Raw genomic sequence first — 27347 nt, forward strand, 5'->3', positions numbered from 1 at the left:
TTGCGAGGAAACGTCTGGGAGTGGTGCTCGTACGAATGCAGGCGAGCCGCACGTTCGGCTCTGCAGCAACTGCAAGAAGCCCGGCCATAACGTACGAACTTGTCAAGTAGGTTGCGAGACGCCTGAGGAAAGCGATTCCGAGTAGTTTCAATTGATTTGAGGTGTTGTGGTTGAATTGACTTACAAGGTGACTGAAGTCTAAGAAAAAGTGCGCCACTCGTTATGCTGCGCCACTCGTTATGCAAGTACGTTACGCTATCATCGCGCACGGCTAATGCGCATCAGAAGCTGACAGCTGAGATAGTATCATGCGCCAACTTCGATCACATCGGGGAGAATCTCCCCCCAAGGAAAGATGCAGGTTATTGGCGCTGTTGGAGTATGTTGTTTAGATGCGGATGTGACTAGGCACCTAAGCGGCGCAGTCAGTTGTGTGTGGTCGCAGGTTAATCACCAAATTCTAGCTGGAGGTAACTTAAGTCTCGTCTGTTCCCGCTCGCCCACAATGACCTACAGTTATGCACCTCGAACCTCTGGAAGAAGTTAGGGTCGACGACCTCTTATCAACTTCGACGCAATCGAGGCATGTAGGCGGACTTGTAGGCAATTGTATTGCAATACGGCGGATAGGCTCCCGATAGTTTGTCTGCTGTGAAAATAGAGCTTGGGAAATATTGTGATGTATGTTTGGATGATGCTAGCGGACCGAGATCCAAAGCCTTGAGCGCGAAAAGAAGATGCCTTGCCCATAAGTACAGTCTATAGCTTAGAGGACCGCCGAAAACAGCTCTATGTCGTTGAAGCCGGCTCCGCGAAAACAAACTCCTCGAGCTCCTTGTACGCCTTCTCCAAGTCCTGCCAATGGTTAGCACGCAAAGCGAACCTTCCAACTCTCCCCCGGGGAAAGATTTACATCATTCACAATAATCCTGTCATGAACTCCGGGAACCTTGGAATACTCCAGCTCCACCTTGGCCTGCTTCAGCCGCTTCTGGATCGAGTCCTCCTTCTCTGTGCCGCGGCCGCGCAGCCGTTTCTCCAGCTCCTCATCGGACGGCGGTGCGATGAAGACGTACCGGGCGGGGAAGCCTGAAGCCTGGATTTGCTTGACGCCCTCCACCTCAATGTCCAAAACGACCGTCTTGCCCTTGGCCGTCTGCTCCTCGATGGTGGCCTTGGATGTCCCGTAGAGGTTGTCGCCGAATTGCGCGCTGCTGCGCATTAGCACGCGGCGAGGACGTTAGACGGAAGGAACGGGGTAGCCGAAGCCCTGAGTACCTCTCGACGAAACCATCCTTGGCCTTTAGGTCCAGAAACGCCTCCTTGGTCACGAAATGGTAGTCTACGCCATCTTGCTCACCGGGGCGGGGGCCGCGAGTGGTGTGCGAGACAGAGAGGGTGAAGGTGTCCGGGTGTCTCTGTCGAGCTCAGGTCAGGGATTGCGTTTGTATGCGAGGGGCAGCAGCTGGCGTACTTGGAACAGCAGCTTGTAGAGGGTGCCCTTGCCGACGCCCGAGGGGCCCGAGATAACGATGGGACGCGGATCGCGAACTTGGGCTGGGCAGGGTGGGGTTAGCTTTGCGAGGACAGGATAGAGGAGCAGAAACAGGTTGCCCGTCCTGGCAAGTTCAGGTCAATACTCACCGGGAGCCATGGTGTGGAAGCAGCGGGAGCGAAAGACTTTGGCCAAAGAAATGAGTGGACGTCGCATCTCTGGCGACGAAAAGATTCAAAGTCGGCGAGAAGTGACCGACAGTTTGCGACGAGACCAAGGCGTTATCCGTGGCCCGTGCATAACGGGGTTGGGCCCACTTCCCAAAAAGGGGTTGGTTGGCCGTGCAAATCTGCCCGCGGCCAGTGAGTCAACGAGGTCAAGAAGGGATTCAATCAGCCGAATTGCCCCCCAAACTCAGAAAGGACAGAAACCGCAGCAGTCCAATTCAGTGGCAACCAGAGACCGATCATGAACGGCTAAGAACGTTACACGCCGCCAAATACAGCCTTCTTAAAACCATCCACTTCCCTGAATCAACGCCAAATGGGCCCCTGTACTCCGTACTGCCTTAGTCATCTCTCCAACTCCGATGCCCGCATAATCTCCTCCGCTCCTCAATCCTTCTTTTGCGCCTGCGCCAGCGGCGGAGGCATCGCCTCATAACACTCCCACCCGTCGGCCAACTCCATGACGGCCGACCTGGTAAAGACATGTCTCTTCCCCAACCCCTTCCAGTCCAGCCCCTCATCAATCGCCCCGCCCTTGAACGCCACGACGGGCCTCATCGTCTTGCCGTCGGCCAGTAGCGCGGCGTGGAAGATACGCACGCCGCAGCGTGGGCAAAAGTAGCAGCGCATGGTGCCGCCGCTGTCGGTGGGGTGCTCGAACACGGCCAGCTTAGCCTCGAGGTCCGGCGCAAGCGGGAAGACGAGGTCGGTCGGGAAGTAGACGGACGAGCTAAAGGCTGAGCCTGATTGCTTGCGGCAGTTGGTGCAGTGGCAGTAGGACATCCCCATGGGTGCTGGGGGGGTGGTGAGCTTGATGTTGCCGCATTGACATGAGACCGGGAGGCCGGCGGCGTGGGAGTTGCCTGGTTCGGGTTTCTCGGCCATGGTGGATTATTGAAGAGGTGAGTTGGGGAATGTTCTGCTCGCCTTGACGTTCAAGTTGCGGCTGAGCAAGCGGAGGTGAGACGCCAGAGAACCCGCGTGGTTTATTAGTGTCCGCACTAGCCCGACTGACATGACTCACTAATACAAGCTCGTATAACGTTATGTCTTTTGGAAACGACCCTACTTTGGATCTGAAGCCAGGTCCATCTATGGGAACTCAATCCTCCACTGACCTCCAGCATTCCAGATACGGTAGCCTGCCCGACCTCTCACAGCCGCTTGCACCATAATTGCCGCAAGCACTCTCAGTCCTCCCGCCAACCACGGTACGTAGGTGCTCAGATATGTCTAACTCTCGTCCACACCCTGCAGTCGCCATGCCGCCACCCTCCGAAATCGATGTCAATGCCAAAATATACCTCCCGTGGCGCCTCATCCGGCCTGTCTTCACCCTTGCCATATGAGGTGGTTCATCAACCCCAGGGCAGACCGTCAGCGAGCTCGCCATCCCCACGCCCAACTTAACTATCTCCTTCATTCCATCAAGGTAGGCCGGAACATCGCGAGCGATGTTGATGCTCATATTGCGGTGGCATCCTGGCATTCACGAGTCCCTCTCATCATATGGCATATCAATGGCCCTCTCACACTCTGGTTCCTTCCGCGGCGATGACAGCTCCATACCGTGGGGGAAGGCGGTTTGGGGTCGGCGCACACTGGGTAGTATCCATTCTCGCACCGTCCCCATTGAAGCTCCGGATGGAACCTGGGATCGACGAGAATCTCCTGACCGGCGCATGCTCAATATGAAAGACGCGAACAAGACTATATGCGTTGTAGGGGTCGTTTGTATACTGGTTCATCAGTGGTTTCGCTCGTCAGCGTAGGGGCGCGGGCCACTGTTAGGACTAAGTAGAACCCACCAGTCGTTCTTGATGCTTACTGACATGAAATTCCTTGTCACATCCAGCAGAGGTAGACTTCACCTGAGTTGGTATGTGGTTTCTTCCGACCACCCGGGCGACATGGGCACCCCTTCATCCTGAAGCACCTGGGACATCTGCCCGAAGCAATCATGGTAGGTAATATCGGCATACTTCTACTGGGGCTCGGTGAATTCCTTATAACCTTTGTATTTTCCCAGGTGGCTCGTCCACTTCGCGTAGGACCAGTCTTAGATTTCACGTGCAAGTCAAATGTATACCTGCCACCAGCGGTTAGTCCGGGGCATTCTACCGCTGGTATAGTGCGTGATCGTGCGGTACGTATATGACGCTCTCCATGAAACCCGATCTTCTCGTCAGACTGCTGACGAAGGGAGCGGCGTAGGACGGTCGTTTGTCGGCCCTATCTCGCGCACACAGAGCAAGAAAAGGAGTAGCAAAGTCCAAGATGCAGGCGAGGATGGCTAACGCGGCACCGGCTTGGATCTGAACGGCTTACTTGGCTTCCTTAGCGACGAGTCGGGAGGGACAGATGTTGTTCAGGACGGTTTTCCAGGAAGTCAGAATGTCTTTAGTGAGTTTGCTCTTGATCACTGCCAAGATGGTCCTCTAGAGACTACCCCCTCCCCTCCCCAAGACGCCCAGGAGGGTTTGTGTCTGGGGAAACGTGCGTCGGCATCGTGTTTCTCCAGTTGACTCAAAATACATCGCATATGCCTGAGCACCGGATACCCAAGCGTTAGCAAGGGGTGCCCGTGCTGGAAATAAAACCAAGGCAAACCGCGCAACAAGGTCGCAGTCGCCCGGGACGAATTCAAGCGCACCTGACATGCCCCAGTACCAGTAGGTAGGCAATTCGCGGGACCGAGGAAGCACTAGTTCCCTGCTAGTGTCAATCAGCTAGTTAATCTTTGCAGTCCTTCCTTCAAGAGAGCCACGTCAACCCGCTAAAGACAGATGTATTGGTGGTCGGTGTTATGCCCCCGATCAGGAACACGGCATTCGCGGTTAGGCTCACTACTCACTGTTTATTAGGACTCGTCATTTTCTACGCAGTGTAGCCTGTTATACTCAGTAGGACCAAACAGGTCCCGATCAATTCACTAACGGCAAAAATCGTAACCTCACAGCCATAATATGTTTTGTCGAAGTCCCACGGTTGGCCAACTTAGTCCAGCGCCGTGGAACGCTTGCGTTCTGATCAACAACGTCCAGCAAACGTATTCGAGGAAGAACCGTGATGAAGCTCAGCTGTCGGCCATTAGTATTGGAACGGAAGGAGGAAATAGTTATGATGGTGTAGGACCGTCAAAGTTGACATTTGATGAGCTCAGGAGCTGGCAACGTCAACAACAAATTGCCCTCGCTGAGCTCTCACGAGCCTCAACCTCCTGAATGTTGCATTGTATCGCGCCACACAGTTTTGGCCTCGACGCCAACTCAATGGCTTCATCCTCAAGTGGCTCTCACTGGCAGGGCTTTGCGGGTGGTGTTGCGGGTGGCTTGACGGTCGCCTCATGATCTGCTACCAAAACCACATCCCGTAACCACCCATGCAAAGAACAAGCCACATCACGCACGTCAAGCACTAGCGGCGGGCGGGAAGCGCTGGTCCCCCTTGAACGGATAGATTTATCGGGTTTCCTCTGCAGGGTACGGACGCGCGGCAAACTGGTAATTCCCAAAGTGGAGGTGTTAATGGGATGGAGTACTCCGTAGCTTTATTAAGAACACAGTCAAATCTTGCTATAACAGTTCATGATATTAAAGGTGCATGTTTTCTGGGCATGCGAGACAGCGTGATGCAAAAGCGAAACCGTAGGACTCTGGTTCTTAGCGGTGTATAAGGCTCCCGACACGCACGAGCCGGGATCTACTCGCCCACACGAACAAGCCCTCCATCTCTGGCTCATGGACATCTACCATAAGCCGCTCTTTTTCTCGAGCCGCTTCGAGAAAGAAGCGGTTTAGGAGGGCAGGAGCGGCTGAGATCTGGCTTACAGGGCAAGAGCGGGTGGGAATGTGGGCGGCTCGAGGTGTGAGCCGTCAACTGACAGCCAGCCAACATGCTTGGATGCCCTTAAGTGGCTTGACAACCCCTGAGCAGTTCAAAGAAAACAAGCTGGGATATACTCGCCCAAACCTTGAGCGATTTTGAGGTTTTCAACGTCAGCTTCACCCGGTACGGTTGGAATCTAGCTGCACCTAAGATACACGCTGTGATAACCTGGTCTCTGATTATGATTTCTTTACCGCATTGAGGTAAGGTAACCTTAAGTGGGAATGATCCATTCTGCGTGGGCTAGGCTCTTGCTTCTTTTCAGGCTTTATCCGATGTGCAATGGAAGACCCTTGGTGAGATTGGGTTATAGGAATGGGAAGTTAAATACATAACGTTATCTATAACTAGTTAAAACCACTGGTTCCGATTTCCAACCGTAGGTCACTACTAGATGTCTTAGTTAGCGGCATATTAGGGGGAATAGTACCGTAGGTCCTCGAGTATCGCTGAATGGAAATGATATTCAACGTCAGGCACCAACCTCACTTGCCGCAACATTACACTCATGTAGCAGAATCGGCGGCCCTTCCAGCCCCCGTCTGCCAGCGCTGGTTGTATCCATTACCGAGGGCGACTACAGTTGAGGAACGCAAACAGACAAACAAATCTCGTCCGACGACTACAGGTTAAGTAAGACCGATGGTCTGGTTTACTCCAGACTCCCCGGAGTACCTTTCCACATTCGATTACGACACCGAAATCGTGATTTCCGCATGATGACGTGTCTTCCCGCTTGCTCCCCCCGGCTTCTCAGCAGACGTGGACACCTAGTACCTTGGGTACCATATACATTCAATCATCTCTTGACTTATTCCTATTCACTGATCATAGAAGTGGGCACTCTAACTCTTCAACGCTGCAGTTACCGAGTCGTCCTTTCTCTTTTGGAAACAGGCGACGATCCTGACCGCCAAATGCACCGGATAACAGATTTCCGACCTGAGCGACAACCTCTGTTCTTTCTGACGGGCTTGTGCTGAGGCGCTAATTCTTGAGCCACGACCCGTTATGGCGCAGCGATTCACGCCTCCAATGTGGATGGGCTACCCACAAGGCGGGCATTCCTGGACCACCTTCTCCGAATACCCTTCACCAACGGGGCTTCGTAGCCAACTATATCAATCACCGGATACACTCTGTCGATAGTGGAAGTTTAGTTGAGAAGAGAAACCTAGATCGAGAAAGTGTCGCCTTTTATCTCAGCTGGCACACATTTGGGCTTCTCGAGGCTGTATTTGGCAGAAACGTCGAGGAGTCCCAATTGCTGGATGCGCCCGTCCACGGCCAAGTCCAGATGAAACTGGACAGGGTCCAACCAATGCTGATCCGATGGGCCGTCGCCATGTCCAACCTGAGAAATGATGATGGTGAGGGTAGCGTTCGCGACCACCTCATCTATACAGCGGCAACCCAGCGGGCTGCGTACAACCAGTTCATGGGCCTCGTGGCGAGGAGATATTTCGGCTATCCCGGTTCTGAGCACCTCGAGATCTGTCGCCTGGTCAATTACGCGGCCTGCCTCGGAGAGGCGTTTTGGATCATCACAAAGGGACTGTTCAACCGCTTTCTCGGCCCGAACACGATCCCTCGCCACCTTCAATGGGCCAGCGCTCCGCCTCTACACGACGACTCAATGTTCCACGCCGTGGTCGCCGACGGCTGGTGCCCATCGACCATCAACTATATGCTATCCAGGGCCACGTTGGCCACCGTCCGGCTTGCACTCTTGCGTGGGCCCCTGTATGAGGAGCAACATCCGGATTGCACCGGCACGAAATGCGCACTGGCTCACGTTGACACTGAGCATTATGTGACCCGACACACTCTTGAAGGTTGCGTCTGCTCCTTTGTCGGCCCGGACATGAGCCGCATCGCCGAGCTGCTTCGACAGGAAATATTCCGGTCATCTCCGCCGCGTCAAGCGAGAGCCGCAGCGATCCGGTATCCCTCTCGGTCCTTGATGGATCCCGTACGGAATATGTTGCCTTCTCTCACGTGTGGGCCGATGGGCTCGGCAGCACAACGGAGGTTGGGCTCCCCCTCTGCCAACTAAGGAGACTGGCCAGCATGGCTTTGGACCTGGTGGGACCCGGCGCATTTTGGATAGATGCGCATTGTGTCCCGGCGGATGACAACCTCAAGAAGCATGCAATTCGGTTGATGGCTGATACCTATCGGACAACGAAGGCGGTCTTCGTGCTGGACAGCGGAATAATGGCAGCACCGTCGTGCGAACTTTCCTATCCCGCTGGATGCGACGGCTCTGGGCCTTTCAGGAGGCGGTGTTCGCACAAGACCTATACCTGAAGTTCTCCGACACGGCGCGCTCGCTGATGTGTCTCGTGCCTGAGTTCCGGGAGCAGCTCATGGATCCTGTCCTGGCCGGTCTTGGCCTCACCCTTGCTACCTTACGAGGAACCAGAGTCGTTCTCGCGGTGATGTGAACGGGCTGCTCTCTCTGGCTCTTTGGTTGGACACACTGGTGTGGAGGATGATGGGGCGGGTGAAAACCCTCCTGCATCAATCTGGGTTTGGGTGGTCTGCAAGGCTGGGCGATATGCGGGACACCCGCAACAATCGCTCATTCAATATCATCGACATTGTTCGAGAGCTAGGGTGGCGGGACACAAGCAAAGCGGGCGACGAGACTCTCGCCATTGCCAGTCTCCTTAACGTCAGCCCCTTCATGCTGTCCCATGCGGTTTCAGACGATCGAATTAGGCTCCTTTTACTGGCAATGGAAAGGGTTTCCAGGAGCCTTCCTTTCCTGCAGGTGGACAAACCTCAAACCCCTGGCTTCCGATGGCGCCGTCCACATTTCTTTCTCGACTCCGGGGCAGCCTACCGAATCATGGAAGACAAGGACGAGAATCCAAGGGGGTAAGGATCCCGATGGAGCGGTGAATACCAATTATGGGACCCTGCTCAGCTCGGTCCTGTTGAAATCATCGCTATGCACGGGCGTTTGAAGAACGTCACCAATTCGCGCTTTTCTTCTAACGACTTGGCATGCGGTTGTGAGGCCCTGGGCGTGGGGCCCGGCCTCGTCAACCCTCGGCCAGACCTTACTTTGTATTGTACAAGTACGGGTACAAGTTGGGTGGGGGCTCCTGTTGAAAACTTGGCCCCTTCAACGCTGGCGTGCTCAAGCAAGGCAAATGACTTAACGGAGTACGCACCTCAACGAGTGTTCATGGACATCAGTCAGGGGCATCACTCCTTTACGACCACCCAGCGCGGCTGTACCAGCCGACCTCTCCTCCCTGGGCCGGTGGCCACCCCACTCGAGCCACGATGCATTGTTCAAGCGACCAGTGGCAGAACGTGACACCCATAGACAGTTGATTTCCGGAAGGCATCACCACGAGATGTGGAATAACGTTCATGGCGTATACGGTACCCATTCACGGCAGCCTGATCCCGGCGCTATGGACTACGGAACTGGCTGGAGTGCCAGAGGCTGCTAAAGGGTCGGGGACCAGTGGTGAGCACGGGGATACACATACTGAGGTTAATGGTACTAGGGTGGAACCAGGCTGCTGGAGGCTGAGCCCTGGTTGTAATTTCTGTCTCCAGCTGTAATGAATGGCATCGTTTTCGGCAGGCTTATCAGGTTGTTCGACGTTGTGCCGGGGATGTTGGGTTGTATGGCACGGGCCGAGAGCCGTGTGGGACCGGGTGCGGGGCGGGGCCGAGACCGGTATGGGGGCATGCGGCCAGAACTGGTGTGACGCCGAGCTCGATGCGACCCTACCAAATCCTAGTGGCCTACGCTTCAATGTGTTCTCAGGGCTTCGTGCTTTGATATTTATCAGGGGTCTAATGATACTAGTCCCGGTTCCCAGCTCGGGTGCCTTGAACTGGAACTAGAAGCAACGAGGGATCTTGGACATCCATAATCAGAATACTACTTCACCTTACCATATCCAGTTTAAATCAGCTGTGTAAGCCCTGGTCTGCTGCAGGACGCTTTGTTGGGTTGTGGAAAAACCCCAGGCCGAGTCCACAAATCCTGCACTCGAGCAGCAGCACTCCTTCTCACCGCAATGCGCCTCCGCTCCTCCACAGTTCCCGTGGTTTCATCCCTTTTCCAGCACTCTGCGGTGGTTTCCTAACCACTCTTACCTTATATTCTCTGTGTGCTACCTCCTATCTCTACCTTTATCTTCTTAAAGGCTATCACTTGACGAAGATCTTCTAATTCAACCTCCGCAGTTGCCCTTTCTCATTGACTAACGACACAATGCTGGTGTCCATAGCCCTTGCTTGTGGCCTTGTTGTCGCCGTCTCCATCGTTACTACGCTCGTCTCGGGACTTGGATCTCCACTTGCCAAAGTACCTGGCCCTTGGTATTCTCGATTCACTCATCTCATCCTCAAATACGAGACGATCAGGGGCAGGAAAGTGTTTTACGTGCATAACCTTCATCTCAAGTATGGGCCCATTGTGCGAATCACTCCCACAGAGGTGGCTATCGCAGATGTAGGGTGTTTTGCTCAGATCCACAAAATCAGCTCCGGCTTCTACAAGTCGCCCTGGTACGACACGGTCACCCCCAACCGACAACCTGGGGTTTTCGCCATGCGAGATCCTCACCAGCATTCTGCTCGCCGGAGGCTATTCGCACAACCCTTCAGCAACTCGGCACTCCAAAAGAATTGGGCGGCTGAGATACGCTCACGAGTTGAAACCGCCGTCTCAAAGATCAGACAGGACGCGTCAAATGGGGATGCTGATGTGTTCCGATGGTGGACTCTGATGGCAACTGACTTGATTACACACCTGTGCTTTGGCGAATCTTTCAGGATGCTGGAGCAGGGAAAGGTGAGGAAAATCCTGCGAGCCAGACACAGCATCCAACTCCTGAACACGGCCGAACAAAAGCTGACCTTAAACTCGCAGCAATCACCGTACATCGACTCGATCCAATCATGGCTGCTCATGATGGTCTTGAGAGCCGAGTTGTACCCTGTCTATGTCCTTGCGCGACTGATGCCTTCTGAAAGAATTCAACGCGTCGTGAGAGCCGACGAGGTTGTTGCCAAGCACGGGAGCCGCGCCGTCGACAACATGCGCAACGCAAGCGGCAACGCGCAGAATCTCTTTGGACAAGCGCTCGCCATGGCGAACAATCAAGACAAGGCGACAATCACCGAGAGCGATGTTCGCGACGAGGCCACCAACCTGATCGTTGCGGGATCGGACACGACAGCCGTTACCCTGACATATCTTGTCTGGGCTGTGCTGAAGAGGCCAGAGTTACAAAGGGAGCTCGAAGAAGAAGTGGCGGGATTGAGTCCAGACTTGAGTTTTGATGAGTTGAGCCATGCACTTCTCCTCAACAGCGTCATCGAGGAGACGCTTCGACTCTATGGCGCGGCTCCTGGCGCCCTCCCCCGTTCTGTGCCACCCGGCGGTGTCGACATGTTGGGCCACTTTCTCCCTGGTGGCACCGTCGCTAGCACGCAAGCTTACACCATCCATCGGGACCCGAACATATTCCCCAACCCCTTAGAGTAAGTCTTCTCACGCCGTTTTATTCCCGTTAGCCTGCTTATTTTCCTCCTGTTCGTTTAGGTTTGATGGGTATCGGTTTATCAAGCCTGACTTGATGACTCCAGTTCAGAAAACGGCCTTCCACCCGTTTGGGGCGGGAAGCAGGGTCTGCCTCGGGATCCATCTGGCCTACTTAGAGATGCGGCTCGCAGTCGCACTGTTCTTCCGGGAATGCCGCGGGATAAGGATCAGCGATGTGATGACAGATGAAATGATGAAGGAGGATGATCGGTTCATCATTGCACCAAGGGGTCATTGCCTAAAGGTGACATTTGGGTGAGCTGAAGAACACCTGGCGCTTGAAGGGTGGGAATCACTGCAGTGCTGTGTCCCCGGTGTTTTCTGGTTGACGATTGGCAGACACATGGGGCTGGGCGCTGTATTGGTTACAGTAACCAAGCGTGTATGCCGTCAAATCCATGGAACACATGGGAAATTCATAACGGTGTATTCAATGTTCTATCAACCCAGTATCCATCGATGGAAGTCTCTCTTAGACAACCCCATATTCCAACCAACTTCATGATCCCGCGAATTTCCAGAACTCAACACGTCAAGATATCTTTGTTTACCCCCCATCAACGTGTGCCATAAGGTTTCTCCCTCAGCCAACTCATCAACTTCCATATCAAACCGCCCTCCCCATCCCCAACGTCACGCTTGACCTCCTCCGCTTCCCAGCGCTAGGCTTCCTCGCCAGCCAGTCGGCATCCCGATGAGCCTGCCTCACAAGGTAGTAATCGGCAACATCACTGTCATCCAGCGCTTCCCCAGAATGCCGCGTCTCAATAATCTCAACCGATGTCTGCTTGACAATGACGCCAGCCCTGGGGAACGGAGCACCAGCAGCAACCGCCGCGCGGCCCGACTCAAGGTCACGGTCGGTATCGTACGAACTCGGCGAGCCACCCCGAGCCTCATCATTATGGCCGCCACGGCGCGAGTCACAGATGCGCTCGTCGCTGCCGTTGACCGAAAAGTTGGGGATGGGATTGACACTCCGCGGGCCCCGTCCGCGGCGCGGGTTCTTGTCCTCAAGCAAGTGGAAGGCGCTCGGCTTGTTGCCGCCGTCTCGGCTGCGAGACTGGCTTGATGGCTTGCTGGAGGAGGACGCCGCCGACAGCGACCGGACCAGAGTACCAATAAGCGGGCGGAACAAGCGGGTGATGAGGGGCGTGATCATGGGCAGGTTGGATGTCACGACGGCGACGAAGGATTCTCGGACAGCCCAGGAGCCGGCTTTTTGGGCACCGTTGACGGGGTCCTTTTTTGATGCCAAGGTCGGCCTGGGTTAGTGGCGGGTTTTCTTCTCTGAGGATTGGGGGTTGAGCTTCCGCTTACAGTGACGATGAGAACGCAGCGCAAGATACCGGCGACCGTCACAAACAGGCCGCCGGAAAAGAGCAGAATGAGGCCAGCTTTTTTGAGCGGCCGTAGCGAGGACTGCCAGAGCATGGGTATCGGGATGCTCATTAGGTAGATATCAGTTAGGACGTTCAAGACAACGGTAACAAAGATGTCAATCTTAGATATGGCAGGCTGGCACGAATCTTTAAGATGTTGTCAGTCACATACCCTAGTAGGTATTGAAGGGCACTTACTGCCAGGATCCGGGTATATCTGCCAGTTCTTTTCTAGGGGGCGGCAGCCAAGCAGAATGGAAAGGAGAACGGCGATCCAAGTGCTCCCAATGAGAGCGAATCCGATGTAAATGCGTTTATGAAAGCCGAGGCCGTCCTGCAGTCGGAAGTCAGCAGTGTCTTACTTGCTTCAGCGCTTCTCGTTGATGGATCGTACCGTGAGGCGGAGGTAGAAAGCGCACATAGCCGCCTTGATGGTCCACAATAACGAGGTGTAGATCGACCACCCGGCAACTTGCGTCTTGGAACCGTTGACTCTTGGTTGTCTGTCAGTAGAGATCGGAATCTAGCCCATTGCCACGTCCCTTACCGTAAATGGTACTCTTCGCTACTAGCGTCCAGAAGCCGTCGTTGCTCGTCTGTCATGCCATTGTTGGCGAGCCCCTTCCAAAATGCCCCAACGGAGTAGGCGAGGTAAGTTTCGACGGCGTAGGCTACCTGTGGCAAGGAGTTCAGCGAAGACCCGACTCGTTTTGGCCTGGCAGATCTTACAGCGGCCACAACCATAAGATAATCGTCGACGTGGAGACGCTTGAACCCTTCGGAAGATATCCTGACATACAGTCGGAGACCAATGACGAACAAGCCAACCCCCAGCAATGAGAATGCCTCGTGCACAAATTCGTTCATGGTAATGATAACGAGGGTCAAAGAGAACAAGATGGTTGGGTCCGTGAATGTGGCGTGGGGATAATGACAGTAATGAGGGACAGGGTAAACGAGCGAGGTATATAACAAGTTTCAATGAACAGGTTTACATTAGAACAGGATTGGATACCAGGTATCTTCAGACGATGGTCAGGTGAGAACGAGTGGTGGCCCTCGCCCATCTGCCCCAACCATGGAGTGGATTGCGTTATATTCAACTAGAAGGTTGACCTCGACGAAAACCGGCGAGATATCGCGTGCTGTGGGTGGAATGCCAATCGAGCCTCAGGGGTTGTCGTCGCGGTAAGCGTGCATCAGAGCCCGCTGTTGTGGACGGTTGAAATCCCCCGCGCTCGTGTGACAAAGGAGGATATCTCGTTTGGTCGATAGGTTCCAGAGCACAAGAGAGCACATGGGCCGCGGCATAAGACCCGCGGGTCTCTACCTCGTGGTCGGCATCTTTTCCTCGCACTGCATATTCATTGGCGGGAACAAGCATCAAGCTAATCTTGGGGCCACAAGATATTCGAAGAGAGGGCGCGACAGGGGGCATCTTCGGAGCTGAAGCCGGGAAGATGCAGGTTGCTTCGAGTTTGCGAAACTTGGCCTGCAGCTGCATGCAAAACCGCGTATTCCGCCGAGATGCGCGGATGAAGGTGACCCAATCTCTACCTGGAGTCACTGTGGATTTGAAGAAGGAACAATGGGCTGCGTCAACCATGAACCATGCAGCCCGAAGCCCCAGCTCAGCCTTCAAGGCCATGTTTTCGGAAGGGGCTTTTCTACACATTCGAGCTAGTTTAAATTGGGTCGCGCACTAATCGAACCTCCGAACAAAGAAACCAAACGACTTGGGCCGCGCAACTCGTGTTTCCAAATTCCACCACCTTTCTCGCCACCGAGACAGCCATGCTCGATCAATATCTGCACATTTCGACAACAGGTCAGTACTTGCTCCTGGTTCTGACTTTCGTGGAGACAAAATGATAAAGTACCTGAGTATTCAAGAGCTAATTGATATCCTTGATGACTTGCTTGGCCTTGAAACATAGCAGGCTTTCTTAATATCCCACAAGAACGAAACGGAAGCACGAGGTTGATCTGCCATGATTCGTTACGTAGGACAAAGGGTGGAGCACAGCCTCTCACAGCCAATGTAACTGAAGGTTATTCCGGCCTCTGCCTTCTTAAGAGTACGGTCGATGAGTTACCCGACCTGGAACCGACACCGGCGCCCCAGGTCGATCACAGCACCCAGCAATCATGGACCCCCGGACTCATCGTGCACCTCATTCCAGCTAGCCGAGAGGAAGAAAACTTGGCTGCATGATTTCCTACCGATACCATCTTGAGATCAGTCGTCGATGCCGAGGCCGGAATGGAACCTGGCCGCCCTTCCCAAGCCCCTTCGCTTCAAGTAGCCCCGTGAGCGCAACTGTGCCAACACACCCCTTGGGATCGGACACTCACTGAAGAATGTCAAAAAAAAAAAAAAAAAAGGGCAATCGCTGGCTGAAGTTCCATGCGGACTGACAGGGCAACCCATCAGTTTACAGAGTATCTACTTCCCCATGCCTCTTCCAAGTTGACTGCGGGTATGGCACGCTCCAGGCCAACGTGGGAAGTGGTGTGGCGGACGTGTCGCGCTCGGACTCATGCGGGGATCCCAAGGCACGGGCATGGAGCATGCATCTCTAAGAAAAACAATCATCTCCGCCCTTGTTCACATCGGACTCAAGCAGGCGGAATGGCGTCACGTCGGATTAGGACTACATCAACGTGGCGGTTTCGGAGGTCGATTCCGCCCGTCATTGGCACAGATCTACAGCAATCTTTACCGCCATGTGGCTCAAAAACGTGGCATCTGGGTGTGTTGCCTGCAGGTTGGCATTGAGGGTTGGCCAGCCCTTCTGCCAGCGGTCACCGCAAGGCAAATCCACAGTAGTGAGTCTTGAAGGCGTCCGCCAGCTTGTTGACCCGGGATGACAGGGGGGAGAAGAAAAGACGCAGCAGCTCACTTCCCCAATCGGAACTGTCGGCGTTCCGGGTGCGGAATGCCACGCTGCACATTCATGATGCGACAGCTTTAGATCCCTTAGGTGTCCTCCTCATCTTACGCCTTTCCTGATGTAGATTCAGCATGGCCTCTTTCTACTTTTCCAGCAACTCCCCCATATATCTCTCGGCCGAGCGGGACTGGGACTGCGCCGTCAAGGCTGCGTCAAAACTCCCCATCTGACCCCAGGAGTCCGATTCAACATTCATCATGGAGACTCTCGACCTCGTCGTCATCGGAGCAGGTAAGTGCTCATTCCTCCAGATCCAACAAAGAAGTGGTCGACACCTAACCGGCGCCAGGAATCTTTGGCCTTGCGACGGCAAAGATGTTCCAGCAGCTGAATCCCAACAAGACTTTGACCATACTGGACTCCGGCTCATCCATCGGTGGTGTCTGGGGGAAGAGCCGGCTCTACCCAACCCTCAAGACCAACAACATGCTGGGAATGTTCGAATACCCGGACTTCCCTATGACCACTGATGCCTTTGCTGTCCAGCCTGGCGAACACATTTCAGGGGAGGTCATGTACAGATACCTCACCAGATATGCCGAGCATTTCGGCATTCTCGACAAGATCCGCTACCGCACTGCAGTTCTCACCGCGGAGCATCATGACAGCTCAGAAGGAGGTTGGACCCTGACGGTTCAAAATGACGGAACTCAGCACCGAATATTTGCGCGCAAGCTTGTTGTGGCCGCCGGCTTCACATCGGAGCCATTCTTACCCGGCATCCAGGGCGAAGAGATGTTTGGTGCACCCATCTTCCACAGCAGGGATCTTGTGAAGCACGCAGATACCCATGGCACAGCCAAGACGGTAACAGTGTTTGGCGGGACAAAATCGGCCTGGGATGCCGTATACGCTTATGCCTCCAAAGGCGTCAAGGTCCACTGGATAATTCGTGGTAAGCTACGGCCTGATACCCGCTGCTGGACTTTTATCTAAACTTACACGTTCTATCCCCAGAAAGCGGCCACGGTCCAGTATGGATGGCGCCTCCCTATGTCACTCCCTTGAAGAAATGGTTGGAGAAGCTTGTCCGTGAGTACTGCTATTATCGATGCCGAAACCGCCTATATCGTTAACGTATGTCGTACAGACACACGCATGCTAGCCTGGTTGAGCCCTTGCATTTGGGGCGGGGTTGACGGGTACTCCGGAGTACGCTCCTTCTACCACAGAACCGCCATCGGCCGCGCTGTCACCGACGCCTTCTGGTCGCTTTTGGGCCACGATATCCTCAGTTTGAACAAGTACGACTCACACCCGGAAACCAAGAAGCTCAAGCCGTGGAGCCACCCCATGTTCACCGCATCATCTTTCTCCATCCTGAATTACCCCACCAGCATTTTCGACCTGGTGCTCGACGGCACCGTCAGAGTGCACATCGCCGACGTCACGGGCCTCTCCACGATGACAGTGCACTTATCCGATGGTACACAACTTGAAACAGACCTACTCTGTTGTGCGACCGGGTGGAAACACGTTCCACCGGTGAGATTCCTCCCCGAAGGCATCGAGAAGGAGCTAGGATTGCCTCACACTCCCTCCGAGAGCGACCTCTTTACCCCTGAAGAAGTGGCCAGGGCTGACGAGGAGATCCTCTCCCGGTTTCCGCGCCTCAGAGACCAGCCCGTCCAGAACAAGAAGCTGAAGCCCATCCTCGACACCAACGCACTCACCACCACCGACACCATCAACCACTCCACCCCGCTCACGCCCTGGACTCTCTACCGCTTCATGGTCCCGCCGTCCGCGCGCTGCCTCCAGACGCGCGACATCGCATTTGCCGGCGCCCTCCTCAATTTCTCCACCTTCATGGTCGCCCACGCCCAAGCGCTCTGGATAACGGCCTACTTCAACGACCAGCTGCCTGCCTCCGTGGTGCCGCCCATCAGACCGCCCCACTCGTTACATTCACAAACAGCCACCGTCCCAACAACCGAAAGGGGAAGGAAAGCCGAGATCAAGACCGAGAAGATCAAGTCCCTGGCCGAGCTCCGCCGCGAAACGCTCCTGCACGCCCGTTTCGGCAGATGGCGGTACCCGGCCGGCCACGGCGCACAGTTTCCCGACTTTGTGTTTGACGGCCTGCCGTATCTGGACCTGTTGGTGCGGGACCTGGGGTTGAGGGTGCGTCGCAAGGGTGGGTGGCTGGCTGAGATGGCGGAGCCGTATGGCCCGGAGGATTATCGGAATTTGGTGGATGAGTTTGTTGCGCGTGTGGAGGGGGGGAGGAGATTGCCTTAGGGTAGGGATGGAGGGCTTGTTTAGCATCTCGCATTTGGGATTTGTTAGGTGACGTTGGTTTCAGGGCTTTGGATGGTAATGGGCCGGATTGTGTTGTGTGTTTGATGGCTGATGATACCATGAACGTTTTGTAGTGTTGATTGAGTTTGGGGACATGACTGGGTATGGGTCTTGCGTTTGCTTGCATTTTGGCTCTTGGAAGAACGAATAAAGGCGAAAACGACGGATGAAGACATGTCACAGCCAGCTGCATGTGCCTGTACTGTCCATGAGTAGTTGAGTACTCACATTGCCGGGATAGGAGACGATTGTAATTGTCTTAAAGGAGGAAAGTGTTCCACAACGATGCAATCAAAGAGGAAACTAATCCCGACGACAGCAGGAAAGATGGTTCAGGAAAAGAGCGGAATACTGTTGCAACGGTTGCATGGCTGCACATCGTGTTGCTCGGCGATCAGTGTGGGAATGGACTTGGACGACATCAGCAAGAGGTGAGTTTTGTAAGAGATAACACTTTAAATAAAAGAAACGTATACTGGACCGACGACGATGCCACAGACGTGACTGTCCGTTAAAGTGGTTGTGATTGCTCCTATCAAAATGTCAGGATAATCAATCATAGAACATTGCTGGTTTACACTGACCCTGATAAAGATGCGGTTGTTCTCAATAACTGGAGCGCCCCAACATGTCGGCCAAACAGTATGCTGTGTAAGTCCATTAGCTTGCTCAGGTTCCACATGTGCCCGGCTAAAGATTGGAAGTTGAGGCAAGATGGAAGGGGGAAGGCCAAACAGGAAGAAAGAAGAAAAAAGGGGAGAGATTGAGGATATTGACATGTTTAGCTACCCCCAGAACCTACGACAATGCCACAGAAGTACGCGACAGCTGTAATGGGCCGCCCTAACGCGTCCCTACGAAGGCCAACAAATTGCTATGGACCATTGCCCGCCAAGGGAATTAAACCCTTAATGTTAGGAGTGGTATTGTTCCAAGAATGGAGTGCACCAATATCCTACTTGACCAGCATGCGCTAGGTTGCTACCAGTCCTCTCCGGTTTGCCTGCTTTAAAAGCTTGGGGACTGCCTCGCTTTGATGCACGAATGAGTTGACAAACCGTTTTGAGATGGGATAGAGGGAGTGGACACAAATATGAAAGAAAGGAAAAGAAAGGACAGAGAAGAGGCTTGACATGTTTGGTGATTTGGTCACCCCCAGAACCGTCAGCAATGCCACAGACGTGCCTGTCCTTTATAGTGGACGTTCCAACTACTATTAAGTGACCCTACCAATGCTCAGAAATATCGCCATGGGCCATTGCCCACTAAGGGCAATGGAACCCTTAATGTCTAGAGCGGTGGCGGCCGGAACCTGGGTTGCGCCATATACCACTGGACCAAACATGCCAATGGTTTGTTGTTATATATACCTTCAGGCAATGTCCTATATGAATCTGGTTTGCTACAGCTGGCAAGGGCGCCGCATCCAACACCTCGTTCCTTTGTTGTTCAACCCGAGCTTCTCCAAAGTCAACTTGCATACACAATGCTCCTCATTGCAAGTGCAAGCCCGAAGCAAACTTGAACACAGTCACCACCTAAATGCCATTACCCAAATAGGTTTACCAGGGCTATTGCATTGTTTGCTCGTTTCCTGGAAATCCAACATGCTCTTCAAAAACATCTATTTCTCTTCCAGGTTTTTTGACCTTCTTTTCATGTCACGCTCCTCCGTAGATAGAAAAGCCCGCTGAGCCACAATCTCTTTCATTGGCTTGCCAATGTTATTGACAAAGGTTTGAAGATTAGTGCAAGACGAGAGCCTCGCTCTGGATAGAGAACAAGGCGGCGTAGAAAGCGGTCGATCCATCCAGCACCCAGGGGCTGATGATCACCTCCTTCAGCCAAGATGGCCTGCGCGAAAGCCACCACCTGGCTACGGCTAGGAGCCCTTCCAAACTTTTCTTCATTGAGGCACTAGTCGACTACATGCCTCTCTTGCACAGGACTGAGCCGTTGTTCGTGGATTTTGGCTTGTTGTCGAGGGTGGGCGCCATGAAGCCGTCGGTTCAGGGTAGACTATGGGAAGCTGTACTTTTCCGCTGCATCTTTATGGGAACAAAGGCCTTCTTGAACCTCGACTATAGCCAATTGAATAAGCTCTTCCCGGATAGCGGTCATGTTGATTTTGGCACAGAACTGGATGAGTTGTGTTGAGTTGAAGTTAGTCATGTCTGGAATGGTGGTGTGGTGCCAGGATTCCATTGTGGGGCCGATTCCGTTGCGGGGTCCAGACGTCTATTTGGTTGATGGGATCTCTGGCCTATCGCTGGTGGAGAAATCAAGCGTCGATGATGAAAGAAGTTAAGCAATGGATTGGAACCAAACTCTGTCGGTCGGATGCAGTCAATACCGGGAGAGTGCTGAACATCCCAATATTTCTTGACCTCGTGGGCCTGGTACTGCTAAGCGAGAAGGACGAAGGCCTCCCGCCGACGGTCATTGACACTTACGGCAGCGCTCAATTCAGCTTTCCTTGGAACACTTAGAGGGCGGCAATTAGTAGTTGACAAGAGTAAGCCCTCTTCAATGACTGCGAAAGGCACTTGGACAGTTGGGCTTTTGAGTGCCTCTTCTCTTCATACCTCGTTCAAGGACAGCCACGCGACTGCCAGGTTAACGTGCTCTCATCACTCATTACCGGAAGCCGGTGGCAGGTTTACAGAATTGGTCACTGAGTGAACAATAGGGAAATCTTGGCCTATTGTCGGGAAGGCACCTAAATTTGCTGCACAATTCGCATCATCGGCCCGTCCCAAAATTTACAGAAACTCAAGCACCTGTCAGTCCGTCTCGCTTCCAGAATACACTTTCATCACTCAAAAGCATCACCGCTGAGCAAGCGGCGTCAATGGAGTTGGTGGGTATTCAGGGGCTTGTTCACTAGCACTGTGACCTGCATGGAGGAGAATCGACAACTGAATATTTTTATCTGAAGTGAAATGGAGAACGAGCTTGTCTCGAGCTCCCGCTTTCAAAGATTCCCTACTTATTCTCCCTCCCGCTCGATCGCTTTTCCTCCTTCTCTTCTTCCCACGGCGCAAACTCCAAAGTCATCTGCCATTGCCAGGGTCGTCTCCGCCTCGTGGCGCTCGCAACCGCCGCTTGCCTTATTCGCCTTTCGGCTTTTTTTTTCTCGTTTTTTTGTTGCGAACAAAGAAAAGAAATACAAAGCACCATCCGAAGCTTTGGCGCCGTCTATCCTTTTTCCTTCATAAAATAGACAACATTGTCAAGATGCCCGCCCGGGCCCCTACCGAAGTTCTGAAGTCCTGCCTGCTGAGCAACGGCATAAAGAGGTAAGCGTAGCCAGTTTCTCGTTTTCCATTCAAATTCCCGCATTGTTGCTTCGTCTTGGCTCGGGCTCAGACAACGGCTGTAATAATTCGAAGCCGACATCGCACGTCATCTGGGCAGCAGAAACACAAAACTCAGGGATGTGGATCGCTAACATCATCGGTCACGCAAAGCGCACCACGGCACGGGCGTCACCCGCCGCAACCGAATCGACGCCCGCTGATGGCCGGACTCCAATCGCTCAGCGTCTCGATCCGTAAGCGAGACGCCCAGACCGAGCTGACCAATCTGGTCGACGAGGCCACCACCCTCGCCAAGCGCGTGGACCGCGTTCCGGGTCGAGATGTCGACCGATCGGAGTTCGTGCGCGAACTCAGCCATCACCACCGACTCGGACAAGTTCTGCCGCTCGCTCATTTTGAGCAACTTTTTACTGCGGTCGTGCTGGCTCGTTATCGGTACAGGTCGGATAGGTGGGACGAGGCCTTGTCGCCGTTTTCCTTAATTCCTTCAAGAAACTCCCCAATACACTGGAAACTTCCCTCATGTCCACCAAAATTACACCTCACAAGCACATTTATTTTTTGATTCCAAAACCTTCTCTTTCTGGTCGGTATCATTACCAACGGGCGCAAGCGGAATCCAAGCCTCGGGAATACGCCCCCTACGCTGTAAAACTGCCCACTACACTACCACCACCTCTTCTTCCACGGCCTTCAGACAAAAAGTTGCTGACCAGTAGCCACCTCCCAAAACTGGACGAAGACCCGGCCACCCGCGGCCACCTCGCAGGCGCCGTCGATGCCTTCGAGAAGGCCGCGTGGTTCTGGGAGACCGTCGAGGCGTTCTTCGAGGACGACCACCCCCGCGCCGACGAGGCCGAGCGTGGTGCGTCCTCATCGGAAGCCGAGGATGGGGCTGACCAGGGCTTTGTTGCCGGCTCGTCGTCTGTCGGCGAATCTGCTGATGCCGGTGCTGCCGCGTCTACCTCCGTCGCCGCGGCCAACCACTCGGCGGTCGCCACCCTAGCGGCCGGTGTTGGAGCGATGGATCTCGACGACGACGTCGAGGTAGTTGACTCGGAGATGGAGGTGGACGATTAGGTTGGAGAGGAATGGGGAGAAGCTTTGGGGAAGGTTGTTGTGGCGGTTCTTCTTGTGGGGGAATGGCGCTTGCCCTTCGGCGACTGGTTTTGTTTGGTTTTCGCTGAGTTTCGGCGTCCGGTACCGGTCGCTTGGGGTTACCGGGGGTATCACGTCCTTGTTTTCCCATTTTATCTTTTTTCTGGCCGAGCTCAGGATCTTTTTGAAGGAGGTGGGGGATAATGGGGTTTGAGGACGGGGGTGGATTTGCCCTGATTGTTTGTGTTTCCTGGGAACTCACACCAGGTGCCGTGGGTCGCCGATTCTAACTTACATTGACTGCAGGACGTGTCCAGTGCTCGAAGGCTAAATGCCCCTTCCAATCCTCATGATCTGTCAATTCATCGTCATGGCCTCTGCTTGTTCCGGCAGCTTCAGCGGGCCGGTCTGGGCCGTCTCAGCGCAAAGTGGGACAAAGTGGGCCACGGATCGGGCATTGAAGTTGCTCGCACCGGTGGCTCTGCCGGCTACCGGCCTACCCCACTCCACGTCATCGGACCAAAAACCATCCCATTTTCGTTTCCCTTCCCCAACCCTGATTACGACTTGAAGTGCATTCAACATCCACTCTTTTCTTCCCACTTAAAGGCCGCTGCCCGCCTCCCACATATTAGCCGACTGCAGACCGTCATTCGCGACTCGCGTATCGTATTTACCTCATGGCTTCCCCCCGCGACACATGGTCTCTTACCGACCACCTGCTCGCGACCCAAGAACCACTCTACAAGTCGGCGACGCAGCACCCATTCCTCCTGGCAGGCGCCGAGGGGCGCCTGCCCAAAGACATTCTCAGCCGCTGGCTGGCCAACGACAGGTTGTACATCCACTCGTACATCCGCGCTGCAGGCCAACTGCTCGCTTCCATCGACCTACCCAAGCAGGTACCCAGGTCGCAAGAGGCATTCGAGACACAGCTAGCCGACTGGCTCATCGAAGCACTCGTGGCTATCCGCAAGGAAGAGCGCTTCTTCATCGACGTGGCTGATCGCTACGACCTGGGCATCGACATCACCACCCCGTTTCCGCCTGCCTCGCAAACATCTGCCAACACCCTAGAAAAGCTCCCTGGCCTGGTCCAGATGGAAACAATCTTCGCATCCGTAGCCGCTCTGACCAAGTCCGAACCCTCACCAGACTCTCAAAGCACGCTGACCAGTTTATTCAATCGGTTAACTACCACCAGGTCTCAAACCACGCAGCTCATCCCGTGGCTCGAAGGCGCCCTTACCTTCTGGGGCACCGAGCGTTGCTACCTGGATGCGTGGTCTTGGGCGCGCGACAAGGCGGAGGAGCGGCGGGCTTCTGGAGGTCAGGTCGACAAGGAGGACGCCGACGGGGGTGCGTTGCGCAAAGAGTTCATACCCAATTGGAGCAGTCCCGAGTTTGCGCAGTTTGTGGTGAGGTTGGGCAAATTGATCGATGATGCCGTCGCTAGTGTGCTTGAGGGGAGGGAGGCTGAGGAGAGGGAGAAGCTAAAGGGCGAGATTCTTGCGCGGGTGGAAGGGAAGTGGAAGTCGCTGCTGGAGGCTGAGCGACAGTTTTGGCCTGAGCTTTGATTCTCCGATACAACTGTTTCGGGAGGGGGGTATGGTACTTTTTCATGGCAGGAAGGAGCCGGTTTGCGAAGGTGCACGAGAATACACTATGTCGGCTCAGAGTTGCTGACGGCTATGCTCAACTCATGACAGCAGACTTACTTACGCGGAGCTCAGAAATCTTCAATGGGCATTTATCCCAACTAAGCGGACTTACCATCATTAGCAACACTGTTTCCACCAGTTTTGCCCTGTTCCAGCGCATCTTGAAGACGGTGGTTAGGTACTGTAGCTTGGTCGGTCCGCGATCGCTGCAGCTCGGAGGCCAGGCTCCGTCCACCTTCGGCAGGAGAGCCGCACTGCTACCATGGCCGCGGTTTAAGCGGGCAATCAATATACCCAATGCGACGCTGCAAGCCTCCGTGATCCACAACGAGTTTAAGTTTCCGGGAACCGGGTTCCAGCACATCCGCCCAACTCTGAATTACGCGTGTGTCTCGGAAACCCCCTGTCGGCATATTCTGGCGTGTTTCCCTCTCCAGTTCAGACTCGTCTCCCAGACCGGCCCGGTTAAACGGAGGATGGATGACAGAGTGAAGTATAAAACAGCCACGTCGGCCGTCTGCCGGCTAATCTTCGTCTCTCTTCGATGAGGAGAATTACTTCCATCCCTAAACAGCTCCTTCGCCCACGTCAACATGCGGCCAGTGGCTTCCCTGCCTCTCTTTGTTGCCGCAGCAGTAGCACAGGCGACTGCAGGGCCATACGGTCAATGCGGAGGCATAGGCTACTCGGGGCCTAGTGCCTGCGGCTCGGGATACGGCTGCACGACTTACAAGTGCGTCGCCACTCAACACTCCCTGGAGAGACCCAACAGTTAACGTAGCCAGCCCATACTACGCCCAATGCTACCCCGGGGTCGTCGACACGCCCACTTCAACCCCGTCCTCTACCTCAACCTCCTCGCCGCGCACCACATCCACCACCCGCACATCCACCAGCACCACCACCACCATCCGGGATTCACCCACCACCACAACCAGAACAACCCCCACCAGCGGCAGCGCAGCAACCCCCACAACGCTCGAACCAGGCTGGTATTGGATCCGCGGCGTCGCCTCCCCTTACTTCCACAGTTACCTGCAAGCCGTCGTGCCCACCGCCGCCACCACCTCCTCCCCCTCACCGTCAACAAATGCAATGCTTTCCAAACCCGCCAACGCCGGCCAATTCAACATCGTCTCAGGCCAGCTGGTATGGCACCGCTTCAGCGGGCAGCCGCCACTCTACATGCACGTCGAGAACCCAGCCGACAAGACGCAGCGCAAGCTTCGGACGTGGTTCGAGGCGTCGCAGAACACGTACGGCTCGTTTGCCTTTCAGGGGGATACGCTTACGTGGAGCGTGAGTGACATCAACAGGCCGAATAACGCGGCGTGGTTGGTGTGTGCCGGGGATGAGCTGTTTGTGAATACCGGGGCGTTTCTGTATCAGACGCCTGCGGGGTGCTTTGATCATACGGTGAGTCTGCGGTCTTGGTGTTCTGGAAGTTTTGGTTGAGAGTTGGTACTCGGAGGTGCTGACCGGCCTATGCTAGATTCATTCTTATGGGGGCTCGACGGCGGATGTCTGATACACTTAGCAGTCGCGGGAAGAGGGGTATGTCCCGGGCTACCTTTAGTGGTTCTTCACCAAGCAGGACTTGAAAGGAAACTCATACTCCCATAGTTGCGTAAAGTGGGGGTGTGGTAAATATACAGCTAACGTTATCCTCTCTGTCGTCTACGACCGCCTTGGACAGATCATAATATTAAAGAAGAGAAGCCTTTTACCACAGTAAGATAGGCAAATAATTAGCGTCACGGCGGGCGACATTTACCCGCCGAGCATTGGTATCTAGCTGGGCACTGTCACGGGACTATCCCGTGACACATCATGAACAGTGACACTAGTTGCTCCTGGCGCCTCCACTCGCCCCGTCCCCCTCCCTTCCCGCCACCTGCGCTCTATGAACGGTCTCGTCACTCGACAGCGCATAAGGGTCGACGAAAACGCGCGACGCCTGGCCATGGTGCTTCCGATCGCCCATCTCGTACTCGCCAGCGGCAGCGTTGAAGGCGCGCTCGCTGCTCGATTCGTCTGTAGGCAGCTGCCTCGAGGCTACGGCGGCCCTGCTGCGGGAGGAGGCGACGATCGAAGGCATTGAGCGGCTGCCGCCGCCGCCGCCGTCTTTCTGGCGATGGTAACCGGAACCACCACCCGAGACGCCGCCGCCGCCGTTGGTCCGCGAACCGTACCCGAGGGTGCTGCCCAGGATGCGGCGGAAGATGGGCCGCAGGGTGGGCAGGTTGCCGGCGACAATGCCCGTGTTGCACTCGACGACGGTCCAGATGGTGATGTCGCGCGAGTCCCACAGCCAGTCGCCCTCCTTGCCATAGTTGACGAGCGAGCCGATCTTGATGAAGGCTGCCGCGCAGGCGAAGCAGCCGAGCCCAAGCGAGAAGAGGAGGGAAAGGCGGGTGCGCCGGTTGACGTTGAGGTTCCAGAGCATGGGGCCCGGGATAAAGACGGCGAAGCAGAGGTCGGTCAGGATGTTGAGTGACACGTTGGTGTACGACAGGCCTTTGAGCGTCGACTCGGGCCAGCAGTTGGGGGTGATGGTGTTGTCCCAGAGCACGCGTATGTCGGTGCATTGGAACATGACGGTCTGTTTGTCAGAAACGAGCACGTTAGGCCCCCTTCTGTCAAGCCTACACCCTTCTTGAATCCAGGAGAGAGTTGTTACTCACAAAGAAGCAACCCGTAGTGTAGAACGCCATGAAGGCCATGATGGAGATGATAAGCCGCTTGTAGAAAGGCGTGTTCGCAATACGGAGTAGCATGGAACCAACGGCCAGCTTGACGACGCAGATGGCGATCAGATAGATGGGCTGACTGACGAAGTTCAGCTTGAGTCCCATTGGCAAGTCGGATAGTGGTATGTCGCCGATATGCCTGCCCGCGCCATGCGCGACCGAAGCCCACACAACCCCCTGGCCAGCCAGGACCAAAGCCATTGCGAAGCTCATGAAGTAGTCCTGAATATCACAGCGTTCAAGTTAGCATCTGGCTGTCGGCGGGTCTGGCTCAACCGATATGGTAATGATGGTCCTTACATCCAACCCAACATTGCGGACCGCGATGAGTCGAACGCCCATGCGGGCCCCGTAGGTAATCAGGGCCAGCGACGTTATGGCCAATGTAGCCCCCAGGATCCTGGGCCCGTCATTCTCGTCCGGGTTCGAGGGAAGTGGCAGGCCGCCGGGACTTGACATGATCCGGGTATCCGAGCAGTCGGCTCGTGCTGGCTCACTGTCAGGAGATTTTGTGGAGAAGAAGATGTCGCCAACATCGTGCCTCAGGTGGAAAAGCTGGAAACCATGTGCTGTATATCCACCCAGGTGGCGGAAGCCAAAAGACAAAGCCTGAGCGGCTGGGGGCCAACCCCCGCGACGCCCTTCCACGAACTGAAAAGAGGGCAACGTGAGGGCGCAGCCTCGGATGAA

The 27347-nt window shown here is 54.8% G+C and overlaps 12 protein-coding genes across 12 annotated transcripts; 7 read left to right on the forward strand and 5 right to left on the reverse strand.

Moving 5' to 3' along the window:
* Positions 1–463: 463 nt before the first annotated feature.
* On the reverse strand, positions 464–1654 carry N657DRAFT_688394 (guanylate kinase; the record flags this gene model as incomplete). Its single annotated transcript, XM_062796935.1, has 5 exons — positions 464–855; positions 914–1211; positions 1279–1418; positions 1475–1557; positions 1645–1654. 5 exons carry the CDS (start codon positions 1652–1654, stop codon positions 790–792), a joined length of 597 nt encoding a protein of 198 aa, XP_062649458.1. The 3' UTR covers positions 464–789.
* Positions 1655–1892: 238 nt separating this feature from the next.
* On the reverse strand, positions 1893–2663 carry N657DRAFT_642430 (uncharacterized protein). Its single transcript, XM_062792346.1, has one exon. It carries the CDS (start codon positions 2605–2607, stop codon positions 2110–2112), a length of 498 nt encoding a protein of 165 aa, XP_062649459.1. The 5' UTR covers positions 2608–2663; the 3' UTR covers positions 1893–2109.
* Positions 2664–6621: 3958 nt separating this feature from the next.
* On the forward strand, positions 6622–7666 carry N657DRAFT_669923 (uncharacterized protein; the record flags this gene model as incomplete). Its single annotated transcript, XM_062795510.1, has 2 exons — positions 6622–6718; positions 6789–7666. The coding sequence occupies 2 exons, from the start codon at positions 6622–6624 to the stop codon at positions 7664–7666; spliced, it is 975 nt and encodes a 324-aa protein (XP_062649460.1).
* Positions 7667–8012: 346 nt separating this feature from the next.
* On the forward strand, positions 8013–8747 carry N657DRAFT_274609 (uncharacterized protein). The gene has a single exon (XM_062786568.1). It carries the CDS (start codon positions 8105–8107, stop codon positions 8495–8497), a length of 393 nt encoding a protein of 130 aa, XP_062649461.1. The 5' UTR covers positions 8013–8104; the 3' UTR covers positions 8498–8747.
* A 750-nt stretch (positions 8748–9497) lies between these two features.
* On the forward strand, positions 9498–11685 carry N657DRAFT_613755 (cytochrome P450). Its single transcript, XM_062790420.1, has 3 exons — positions 9498–10438; positions 10517–11130; positions 11192–11685. The coding sequence occupies exons 1-3, from the start codon at positions 9857–9859 to the stop codon at positions 11448–11450; spliced, it is 1455 nt and encodes a 484-aa protein (XP_062649462.1). The 5' UTR covers positions 9498–9856; the 3' UTR covers positions 11451–11685.
* Positions 11624–13778, reverse strand: N657DRAFT_591410 (uncharacterized protein). Its single transcript, XM_062789908.1, has 6 exons — positions 13303–13778; positions 13121–13248; positions 12968–13067; positions 12772–12907; positions 12512–12720; positions 11624–12434 (listed from the first exon to the last, which is right to left on the reverse strand). The coding sequence occupies exons 1-6, from the start codon at positions 13438–13440 to the stop codon at positions 11799–11801; spliced, it is 1347 nt and encodes a 448-aa protein (XP_062649463.1). The 5' UTR covers positions 13441–13778; the 3' UTR covers positions 11624–11798.
* N657DRAFT_274626 (uncharacterized protein) lies at positions 13557–14614 on the reverse strand. Its single transcript, XM_062786569.1, has one exon. It carries the CDS (start codon positions 14246–14248, stop codon positions 13673–13675), a length of 576 nt encoding a protein of 191 aa, XP_062649464.1. The 5' UTR covers positions 14249–14614; the 3' UTR covers positions 13557–13672.
* Positions 14615–15538: 924 nt separating this feature from the next.
* On the forward strand, positions 15539–17950 carry N657DRAFT_274644 (FAD/NAD(P)-binding domain-containing protein). Its single transcript, XM_062786570.1, has 4 exons — positions 15539–15758; positions 15817–16422; positions 16485–16559; positions 16618–17950. The coding sequence occupies exons 1-4, from the start codon at positions 15725–15727 to the stop codon at positions 17766–17768; spliced, it is 1866 nt and encodes a 621-aa protein (XP_062649465.1). The 5' UTR covers positions 15539–15724; the 3' UTR covers positions 17769–17950.
* Positions 17951–21065: 3115 nt separating this feature from the next.
* On the forward strand, positions 21066–22228 carry N657DRAFT_631933 (uncharacterized protein; the record flags this gene model as incomplete). The annotated part of the gene is made up of 3 exons (XM_062791104.1): positions 21066–21127; positions 21371–21598; positions 21865–22228. The coding sequence occupies 3 exons, from the start codon at positions 21066–21068 to the stop codon at positions 22226–22228; spliced, it is 654 nt and encodes a 217-aa protein (XP_062649466.1).
* A 698-nt stretch (positions 22229–22926) lies between these two features.
* N657DRAFT_569422 (heme oxygenase-like protein) lies at positions 22927–23823 on the forward strand (the record flags this gene model as incomplete). The annotated part of the gene is made up of 2 exons (XM_062788662.1): positions 22927–23384; positions 23451–23823. 2 exons carry the CDS (start codon positions 22927–22929, stop codon positions 23821–23823), a joined length of 831 nt encoding a protein of 276 aa, XP_062649467.1.
* A 441-nt stretch (positions 23824–24264) lies between these two features.
* N657DRAFT_642440 (carbohydrate-binding module family 1 protein) lies at positions 24265–25632 on the forward strand. Its single transcript, XM_062792347.1, has 3 exons — positions 24265–24640; positions 24693–25323; positions 25400–25632. The coding sequence occupies exons 1-3, from the start codon at positions 24501–24503 to the stop codon at positions 25433–25435; spliced, it is 807 nt and encodes a 268-aa protein (XP_062649468.1). The 5' UTR covers positions 24265–24500; the 3' UTR covers positions 25436–25632.
* A 118-nt stretch (positions 25633–25750) lies between these two features.
* On the reverse strand, positions 25751–27116 carry N657DRAFT_678768 (uncharacterized protein; the record flags this gene model as incomplete). The annotated part of the gene is made up of 3 exons (XM_062796107.1): positions 25751–26509; positions 26592–26879; positions 26958–27116. The coding sequence occupies 3 exons, from the start codon at positions 27114–27116 to the stop codon at positions 25751–25753; spliced, it is 1206 nt and encodes a 401-aa protein (XP_062649469.1).
* Positions 27117–27347: the final 231 nt, after the last annotated feature.

Source organism: Parathielavia appendiculata, assembly GCF_033297405.1.
Source record: "Parathielavia appendiculata strain CBS 731.68 unplaced genomic scaffold N657scaffold_3, whole genome shotgun sequence".
In the NCBI taxonomy this organism is placed as follows: Eukaryota; Fungi; Ascomycota; class Sordariomycetes; order Sordariales; family Chaetomiaceae; genus Parathielavia; species Parathielavia appendiculata.